At 49.1% G+C, this 10,552-nt stretch overlaps 1 protein-coding gene across 1 annotated transcript; it reads left to right on the forward strand.

Moving 5' to 3' along the window:
- Positions 1–1,590: 1,590 nt before the first annotated feature.
- NDUFAB1 (NADH:ubiquinone oxidoreductase subunit AB1) lies at positions 1,591–5,475 on the forward strand. Its single transcript, XM_032766223.1, has 5 exons — positions 1,591–1,701; positions 2,193–2,312; positions 2,922–3,009; positions 4,645–4,756; positions 5,317–5,475. The coding sequence occupies exons 1-4, from the start codon at positions 1,591–1,593 to the stop codon at positions 4,734–4,736; spliced, it is 411 nt and encodes a 136-aa protein (XP_032622114.1). The 3' UTR covers positions 4,737–4,756; positions 5,317–5,475.
- Positions 5,476–10,552: the final 5,077 nt, after the last annotated feature.

Consider the following 10,552-nt stretch of genomic DNA (forward strand, 5'->3'; position numbering starts at 1 on the left):
CTACCGGTGCTCCTAAAAGGGCTTATCTGGGCTGGGGCTTGTTGCACCAACACAAACCCCTGCAGTAGCTGTGCAGTGCTAGGGGGGCTGGTGTGAAACTCCCCAGTGCAGGCAGGATGCAGCATATGTAACCTGTGCTCCTCTCACTCTTGGTCCCCACCCACAGGCTCTAGGTTCCTGAGGCGGGGCCTGGCCCCAGGGAAGAAGGGTCACTGCTGGGAGGAGATGTAGGGCAGCCCCTGGGCTGGGAAGAAGGGTCCCTGTGGGGAGGTTTGGCCCCAGTGATTCAGTAACCTTGCGTGGGGGGGTGTTGGGCAGGGGAGGAAGGTCCCTGTGAGGTGGTGGGGGGGGTTGTAGGGCAGTCCTTGGCCCCAGGGAAGGGGGATCCCTGCAGGGGGGGTAGGGCAGCCCATGGCCCCAAAGGTGCAGGATCCCTGCGTGGGGGGGGGGCGGCCTCAGGAGGGTAGGAGGGTCCCTGCGGGGGGTCTGTGTAGGGCAGCCCCTGGCCCAAGGGTGCAGGATCCCTGCGGGGGGGGGCGGCCTCTGGGTGGGGAAGGTCAGCCTAAGCGGCGCGGCGTGGGCGGGCGGGGGGGGGGTGTAGGCAGCCCTCTGGCCCAAGGTGCAGGACCTCTGTGTTGTGGGGTGGCTCAGGTAGGAGGGTCCCTGCGGGGGGGGGGTGTAGGGCAGCCTCTGGCCCAAGGTCAGGTCCTGCTGGCTGGGGGGGGCGGTCAGGGTGGGGGTCCCTCGGGGGGTGTAGGGCACCCTGGCCTAGGTGCAGATCCTGCGGGGCGGTGGCCTCAGAGGAGAAGGTCTGCGGGGGGTAGGGAGGGGGCCGCCCCTGGCCCGGGGGGGGGTCCTGCGGGTGCGCGGCGCGTTCCTCCCCCGCCCGCCAGGGGGCTGCCGGCCGCTCGCTGCGACGCCTCCCGTCCCTCCTCGCGCGGGCTTGCCGGGATATGTGCGCCCGCGCGGCGCTTGCTGGTACAGGACGCCATGGCGGCCCGTGTCCGTCGGCTTGTGTCCGCCCCTCTGCCCGGCTGGCCCCGCCGCGGCCCGTAGCCCCGGCCCGCCCCGGCCCGCGCGCTCAGCAGCCGCCGCCCGCTCGCCGCGGCAGCGCCGGGCCCCCAGTGAGGCTCGGCCCGCGCCCGGGGTCAGCGGGAGGAGCCTGGGGACAGCCGAGCCTGAGCCCGGCCGCCGCGCTCCTCCCAGGGCCCCGCCGGGCTGCGGAGCCGCGCGGGCGGGGCGGGGGAGCGGGCAGCTCCGGCCAGAGTGAACCCCCGGCCCCGCGGGGTTTGCCTGGGCCTGGCCCGGCCAAGGCGCCCCGGGGGCTGCGCTCCCAGCTGGCTGCGCAGCGCGGTGCGGACTGGGGCCCTTCGCTGTGCCCAGGCCCGGCAGGTAGCGGGCGAGGCGCTTGGCAGCCAGAGGCCAGTACGGAGCCCTGCTGATCTGCGGGTGGTGTCTCCGCGCAGGGCTCTGGTAGGGGTCTCCGGGGTTATCCTGCTTCGTGCGGGCGAACTGTAGAAGTGAGATAAAACCTGACGCGTTCGGGTTTCAGCCAAGCTCGTAAGTACCGGTGATTAGGCCAGAACCTTCATGGCTGGTCTGAAGGTGGATTATCCCACGTTCCCAGCTGCCGCATTTCTAGCATCATCCTCTGAAGCTGACCACCGCTGGAGACAAGATATTTCTCTAGCTGGATCTCAGGTCTGGGCCACTCTGCTAATTCCCATGTTCCTAGGTAGAGCAGAGACTGTTCCAGCTGTGGGCAGTATGGCTTCTCCATCCCTACATCCCATGTGCAGGCCACCACCTCATGGCTGTCATCTTTTGTGGCTGGCAGGGGCAGAGGCCTGCTCTGCTAACGAGGAGCTTGTTAGAGCATTCTGCTGTTTCCCTTTCTCTTATTTAGGGTTGAGCCTGCTGCCTATGCATGCCTTGGCTGATTATGGAGTTCTCTTATCACAGAGAACTCATTGTCTACCATCTTCAGGGATTGCCTGGGGAAGGTTTTGTCCAGCGTATAAAAGAGAAGGTGTAATTCTGTAAGAGAGAATCCTGCCTGAAAGTCAGACTGGCGTAGGTTCTGTGCAGGCCCCTTCGTTCTGAGTGACTCTGAAAGATTCGTTCATACATGTTGTATTTATGTACAGATTGTCCTGGTGGTTTTGTAAGGAATTCCTGTGCTTTCCTTGTAGGTCTCTGGTACGTTACAGTTGTGTCGCCATTATTCAGATTTGCCACCTCTTACTTTGGAGAGTATCCAGGAGCGTGTTCTGTATGTCTTGAAATTGTATGATAAGGTAGATCCAGAAAAGGTAAGCTATAGACACTTTCAATTCAGATCGCACATTTTTCAGTAGATGGAGGAAAACAGTTATGGTAACAAGTGGAGTTGCTCCTCCATGCCACCGTAAAAGAAGGGAGACCCAAACCTGTCAGTGTGTGCTTTCCAGAAGGATACAGTCTGTAATTCTACAGCATGGGGGGCTAATTCTGTAGCATATACACACACACACTGATATGCTATAACAGATGAGTGGTGACAAGGTCCAGGAAGCTAAGGCCTTTCGATTAATAAACCAAATCACCATCCTGGGACAGTCAGGAAACAGGAAATTCTGTTTCTCTGAACAGTTACTGTTGATGGAGCAGTTTTTCATATGTTACCTTTTTTTTCTTTTACATAAATTAGTTATTTTTAAGTCTTGAGAAGCCTTAGCTATATAGATAGCAGAAAAACTCATATCTTTTCAGTTAAAAACATGTTTGGCAGAGTGGTGGTAAAGGCCAAAACGACTTTGGTTTTCTGGCATCTCTAGGCTGTAAACTCCAAGTGGAGGCACATCCTGATATTCTAACTTTTCCTACCCTAGCGAAATGACTGCAATCAAATTTACTGTATTTTTCTTTGGCTTTTCTCCCAGCTCACAGTAACTGCCCACTTCATGAAAGATCTGGGCTTGGACAGTTTAGACCAAGTGGAGATCATCATGGCCATGGAAGATGAATTTGGTAACTGAAGTTCATGTGATGTCTGTTCTCCCTATCCTTCCCTATGGAGAGGAAGGATTCTCCAGTGGTTAGGGGGCTAGCCTAGGATGTGGGAGAACTAGCTTCAAGACCTGCTGTACCACCAGCTTCTGTGTAACCTTGGCAAGTCGCTTAGCTCTGCCTCAGTTCTAATCTGTACAGTATGGATAATATTTCCCTATGTCCTGGTGGTGGTGTAAGGAGAAATATATTAAGGACTGAGATGCTCAGCTGCTTTGGTAATGGGGCCATGTAGGTATCTAAGATAGATCTGCTGTTGCCTTGATTGACCCCTGAAATGTGCTTACTGCAAACAAAATCTTCATTCATTTATTTCCATAAGCGCAATATGAATATTTAACGTTGACTAACTTCCATAACCTAAAGAAAGCTGTTTCACTCTCAGTGAGCAGTGTAAGTGTATCTGACTCTCAGGGATTTACATTTTATCATTGTGGCTTCTGCACCTCCTGTCTGACGTGTAAATTAAGGTTTCTATAGCTTCAGTGTAAAGCACTTTGGTGCATGTTCAAGTTCCTGCCTCAAAACCTTCCTAGGGAGTTTGCTGTAGTGTGGCATGGCTAGGAGCCAACAAAGCATTCAGGGTAATGAAATCCAAATGAGTACACAAGACTGCTGTCCAATACGTCCCCTATTCTCTTGTGTGTGCTCTGGAGGTGAGAATTATATTAGTCCTCTCCAAACTTACCTCCTAACAATTCTTTAATCTTTTCATCTGGCTCTGCTAAAACCACCTTTTATTTCCTTCATTTTATTGTATCTCAGACTCCTTTGTACTTCATATCTCAGAGTTCTTTTCATTGCTTCACGTAAAAAGCAAAATGCTGAACTATATACATAATCTAACAAAAATTCGTGCCATATGTGGCCAAATACAGCATTTATATTCACTGCATATAAATCCCAATAGTGTAAAAAATAAACTGTAGTAGAACATCTACACTGTAATTGGACGCATTCTGTCTTGCACAGTGCCCAGATATATTTAATCACTGCACTTGTTTACATTTCAGGGTGGGGTTAACTTGCAGCTAGCAGGACTAGAAATAGAAAAGCCAGAATTTTCTAGAAAATGTTGTAGTGACCAGTTCTACTGCTTCAAACCCCAGCAGGCCCTAACCTGGTGAACTTTGTAGAATTTTGAAAAGCTACTTGCTATAATGACACTTGATGGAAGTCTGTGAAACAAACTGTGGTGCTTTGGGTTCTCCCTTGCATGTAACAAGCCCACTGCCTTGCCATCTCACAGCTGTTGCACATCAGAATTGGTTTCAGAGCTCTGGGAATGCAATAGAAGCTTGAGCTGTGCTTGGAAGGACACTGACTCTGTTAGTGAGGCTTCACAGTCTGCAGGAACTGCTAGTTCTGCCTAATGCCTCTCACATAATGTTCTGCTGCTGAGTAAGGCACAGCAGGCTTTGAAACAAAGCTTTAGTAATAAGAGGTGCCCAATCTCTGTCTGCGCTGCTGAACAGTGACCCCTGCCCGTGAGTTGCCCACAGAGCCAAGGCGCAGGCATCTGGGTTTGTATTCTGATTTCTCTCTCTTTGCTGCTGTTTCCACTATTAGAAGGTGAGCATGTACTCTCTCTTCCAGGGTTTGAAATTCCTGACACGGAAGCAGAAAAGCTAATGTGTCCACAGGAGATTGTAGATTACATTGCAGATAAGAAGGATGTGTATGAATAAAGACATTTCTTTGAAGCGGAGTAAGTAGAGACTTACTTTTATGTAAGTAGCAATAATGGCCAGGCAGTGCAAAATCACCATGGAGTCAGCAGAGATGAGAAATACCTTCTTCCTATACTGTATAACTGTAGTCAATGCTATTGCAGAGGCAAGGCATTGAGATGGGATCTAGCCCAGATTTTGGTGGCAGGTGGCAAGTCTGCTGTCATGGTGAAATGAGCTTGTTGCCTCAGCCCGCTTCCCAGCTGTCTTTGTCAGGGGAAAATACCAGCACAAAGTGCAGTCCCACCAGAGTGCCAAGGACTGAATGCTGCCTAAGCACCCCTTTCCCCACATTAGGATTGAGGAGCACGGCAGTGTGGAGGAAGCATGCACAGCTGCTCCTGCTGCTTTAACTGTGCCATGAATGGAGAATGGCAATCTCCCCAGAGCTAAGGCCCTGTCACTGACTCCCCCGCTTCCTTTGGCAGTGCTGGTCCATGCTGGTCATATGCCCTTCTCGCTTCCCTTTGGTTGCACGTTTCATTATACAAGGTAACTTGAGCTCTGAACCACCAAATCTGTGTGGCTTTTTTAACAGGAAATTCTCTTCTACTGTGAAGACTGGGATGATATCAGCGGTTGTGTGAATGTAAGCGCACATTATTGTACCATTGCTGCAGTCGTTCTGTTGGACATTGTATTTAATGTCGTCTGAATATGTGTTGGCCTTCACAAAAATAAATATAGAAGACCATTATTGTCTTGGTGATTTTGTTCACAATCCCTTTGTCAATGGTCCAGAATAATTATTTGAATGTATAAAAGTCTCCAGTGCTGGCTTTGGCCATTCTTAAAGTGCTAAATGTGCCCTTTTGGGAAGATGTTCTGGCTCCTAAATATTTAGGTGAGTGGTAGGCCATGATACAGCTATTCTAGGTCTTCAGCGTCTGGGTTCAACGTAGCTCCTCCAAAGTCTTGGAGAAGCTCTTCAGAAAACTGTACAAGTGTAGTGTCACCATGCATTTGACTGCCAGTCTGCTGCTTGGGATTGCCTGTGGATCCCTGTCCTGAGGCTCTGTGACTGAGAGATCTGATCTGATATTAGAACAGCCATGGTACGAAACAAGGTGTTTAGAGTAGTTGGTCCTGCACAGAAAGGGCCATCTTCCAGTTCCCCCCCATGCAGTGTTAAATAAGATGCTTTACTGAGCATGGTTAGGATGCAGTAGTTTAAGGTCAACATCCTGTGCCTGGCAGTGAAATTCAAATCACATCCCCTTGTGTTGTAGAACTATATCTATAAACACTTTTTTTCCCAAAACACTTTACTATTTCTAACCTGTACTGGAGGGCTTCAACATGTGCTGGTAACAACTTTGTACAGGGTCTTGTCCAAATCTGAGGCTGCTCCCTGTATATGACAAAAGCATCTCCGAAGTCTGGCAACATAGACTATAAAAAATACGTCTCAATGAGTAGGGGCTGCGGTTAGCACCAAGGCCGCTGTCGGTAACCCTGTAATGAGCCCACCATTCATTACAGTTTCTGAATGCCCAGAGATAAGTCTTATACTTTTGTGTGTACAATTTGTATTAAAATTGGCCTATTAAAGAGCTTGTACTCTCTACTGCCTGAGTGATTACTTCCCCTTACTGAGCTTTCCGAGCCGTGAATCTGCTTTCTTTCCAAAAAACTTGATTCTTTCCCTCTGTTTAATGTGTTTATTTAATAAATTTGTGTTAAAAGAGTGGTTCTTGAACTTCTGTACTGGTGACCCCTTTCAGAAAGCAAGCCTCTGGGTGCAACCCCTCCTTAGAAATTAAGAACACATTTTTATATATTTAACATCATTATAAATGCTGGAGGCAAAGCAGGGTTTGGGGTGGAGACTGACAGCTTGTAAGCCCCCCATGTGATGATCTCGTGACCCCCAGTTTGAGAACCCTTGTGTTAAAAGTAAATATTAGTTTCAAAATGGTTGTACTTACCTGATAGGAAAATCAAGGGAATGATTTTCTTGCTGCTGAAATGCAGAATAGGATCAGTACTATTGTAACCCTAACTAATCTCAGCATGAGGGGCTTGTTTTAAATCTCTCTCAAGACAGTGCTGAAAGTTATTGCTTGATACTACACAGCTTTTTCCTCTGAACCAAGAACTGCTTTCAGCTGTCACAGGGGCACCACCAGGCTGAGTGCCAAGAAAATGTCATCTGATTATATATTTTCCTCTGACATTCAGGATGGTAGGCGGCTGGAAAATAAACTGGAGCCTACGCCTGCCCCGCAAGGGTTCCTTAACTGGGTAGGTGTTTGTTTTCACAGCTTGCTGTCTCAAACTGTATTTCAGCTTTACAGTTCTGTGTCTGACTGAACTCAGCCAGCTGAGAGTTGCTCTGCCTGAAGCTGGTTATAGCTCAAATGGCATCTATCCTCTGAAAGGGTTGAAAAGACTGATTTTACAGTTGCCGAGGGCATTTCATTCCAAAGCGCTTCCCTAACTAGACTGTGCATACAAGGACCTGGCTTTACTGAAATGCAACCACTTAGAGGGCAGCAGCTGTTTAACAAACCATCCTATGCATGGGCTTTAGGACGGGGAGGTAAAGGAAGCAGGCTTCCTGCAACTTCAAGGGGAATTTAGAGAAGTGGAATAGCTTGAGCCCCAGTGGATGTTACCTAAGGTATGTATGCCAGCGTTCCTACCCCAAGGTGGACAAGAAATGAAAAAGATTGGCAGCAGTTCCCTACCTCGGTGGCAAGTTTTGTTTGTAGCAGTCTGCCTTGTGGCATGTGGGATTAAACCTTTAGCTCACGTACAGCTAGATCAGCACAATCTACAATGACTGTTCCCTAGTGGCAGGGAAGCTGCATTGCTGTCAGGGCTGGCTCTAGGGTTTTTTGCTGCCCCAAGAAAAACAAACCGAGAGCACAGGTGCCGAAGTGCCTCCCGGAATGTCGCCCCTGGAATTGTGCCACCCCAAGCACATGCTTGGTTTGCTGGTGCCTAGAGCTGGTCCTGCGTGCTGTATGTAAAATGGTCCTCGTAAGCCAGTGCCTGCTTAACAGCCCCTGTTATCAGGACCAGTGCTGGGTATACGGCATAGTTACTTCAAGAGTCCCACCGTGCATTGGTACAATCACTGTTTGCGGTGGCTCCAAAATGGTGCCACTGCCTCACCATTCTTGCTTCCTTTAGATGTTGGTGTTTTCCTTGGACGTTTCCTGCCCAGCTACTGCCTCTGCTTAGCATCTGAGATTACATCTGAGGGAAGTACAGGGGTTTGATCAACTTGGGTAAGTGCCATTGACTTCAGTGGAGGGATAATCAGGTTCTAGGAGTGTTTTAGGTTTGGCTATGTGAAGGTCTGCAAAGAGGGAGATATCTGATACATGGGCAGACCATCCCCCCACGTATGCTGCTCCCTGCTCCACTTAGTCCAGCACTCCCCTGCGCTCTGCCTCAATATACTCCCAACAGCCCCCTCACCTGACTGACCTTGGCCTCAGGATGCAATCGAGCTGATGGCAGCCTTCAATTTAGTTCTAATATGACCAGAAAATGTATTTTTGACACCAGCATGTTGTGTGAATCTGTATTACAGACACATTTGAGGGTCTGGGTGGCTCTGGGAATGGTTGAGAGTGGATATTATGTATTTCATATGTACTGGTTTGTGCACATTCTCGTAATACAAGAGTGAGGGGATTTCAAATTGAAAGGCACCCAATTTAAAATGGATAGAAAGAAATACTTTTGACATGCTACAAAATGAACCTGTGGAATCCATTTCCACAAGCGTCTCCCTCCATCAGGAGGAGGGAGAAAACTTGTTCACCTTAGCCTCTAAGGATAGAACAAGAAGCAATGGGCTTAAACTGCAGCAAGGGAGATTTAGGTTGGACATTAGGAAAAAGTTCCTAACTGTCAGGGTTTTAGGTTGGACACTGGAATAAATTGCCTAGGGAGGTTGTGGAATCTCCATCTCTGGAGATATTTAAGAGTAGGTTAGATAAATGTCTATCAGGAATGGTCTAGACAGTATTTGGTCCTGCCATGAGGGCAGGGGACTGGACTCGATGACCTCTCGAGATCCCTTCCAGTCCTAGAGTCTATGAATCTATGGACCTATGAATCTATAAGCTGTAGGAGGTGAATAATGCAATGGGATTTTAAAGAATGAGTGGGTGTGTACATGGATAGCTAATCTCAATCACCGTTCCGTTAGACAGGATACACTTCAGGACTTTAACGCCTCAAACTTTGTGGGATAAACTAACCCGAAGTTTGGAAATCAACTTCCCCCTGGGAAGGTTATTCTATAGCTGTCCACTAGGGGGTTTCTTGCACCTCCCTCTGAAGCACCTAGTGCTAACCAGCGTTGGGCACAGGAAGCTGGATCAGTGGGCGACTTGGTACAGTGATGTCTACATTCAGTGGAGAGCCGACAACCTTGTCTGTATCTGGTGTCACCACCTTGACTCAAGGGGTGAACTTAAACTGATTGAATTAAACTGAAACAAAACCTTCTGTGGACACTTTACATTTGATTTAAACTGTGGTTTACAGCAATGTAACTCAGTGCCCACACAGGGTTTCGCACCAGTTTAATAAAATTGGATTTTAAACGGATTTACAGTTGAACTAGTGCAATTCTGAATAGAGACAACGTCTACCCTACTAGTGGCATGAAACATCTACCACCTTCACAGCAGAGCCTGCCAGCAGGACCTGGGTGCTAATTGTGATGTGCACACTTGGTGCTGCACTGAGATCCCCACTGAACAGCTAGCAGACGGTAACAATATTCAGTCTCCTGGAACCTGGTCCACCTTTGGATTGGCAACCCCTGTAGGTGCAAGAGTTCACAGCCCACTGTCAAGCCCCTGAGCTGCTCCATGTTAGTTGAAGCTTCCTTTTGCAAAACCTAATGTCTGTTCCTGTTGGAATTAGTTCTTTAGGGAGAGGCCTTTGCTGTAGCAGAACCTGAGGAGGTAAATGGTAAGCTCCCCACCAAGATACTAGATTGCTAGTGTGGGGCTTGTGTTGCGCTGGAAGGGGTTTCTGCTGTGGACAGTGTGCTGCCCTGAACCCCAGCTCCCAGAATCAAGTGACTATCTCGTTTTTAAACAGGTAAGTTTCTAGTCCTTTGGATTGTAAATAACATCTTGAAAAATGTGACCTGAATACACCTTAAAGGCGCACACTAGATGGCAAATGAAGATCTCCACACTTACATTTACAAGCATGATTTTGGGGGCCTGATGTATGATTTTCAAATGGCTTCATTTCCCATTTCTGTGCATCTTAACCTGCATTTGGAGTCTGCTCTTTGCACGTATTGGGGAAATCTAACAGGGTTTTGTATCTAGGGGTTTCTACAGAGCAGCCCAGACTTTCCTTTTTGGCCTCTGGGGTGGCAGAGACCTTGACCCACACCGTGTGATTTCGGGTGGGGGTGGGGGATGTTTGCATAACGTATATGGGTTGCATGTGTTTGTGTGTTTTTGCACAGTGCAAAAGCCTGGTTTTTATGGGATGGGGGCTGTATTTGTGCGGCTTGTGGAGTGTCTGTCTAATATGCAGCGGGCTCTCTGCCTAGTGCGTTGTGTGGCTTTGCCTGTTTGTGGATGACACTGTACGTGTTCTGTAGAATGTGTGGGCTGTGGTGTGTGTGGTGAGAGATTTATTCTGGGGCAGTGAGGGGATTGTGGATGGGGGGCTTAGGGATGCATTAGGGTCGCGTTGTTTATGGAGGGGAGTTCGGGGGGGTTGTGGAGGGGCGGGGCAGTGCGGGTTTGGGGTGCATTGGGGCGGGACTTGGGGGCGGGGCC

Source organism: Chelonoidis abingdonii, chromosome 9, assembly GCF_003597395.2.
Source record: "Chelonoidis abingdonii isolate Lonesome George chromosome 9, CheloAbing_2.0, whole genome shotgun sequence".
In the NCBI taxonomy this organism is placed as follows: Eukaryota; Metazoa; Chordata; order Testudines; family Testudinidae; genus Chelonoidis; species Chelonoidis abingdonii.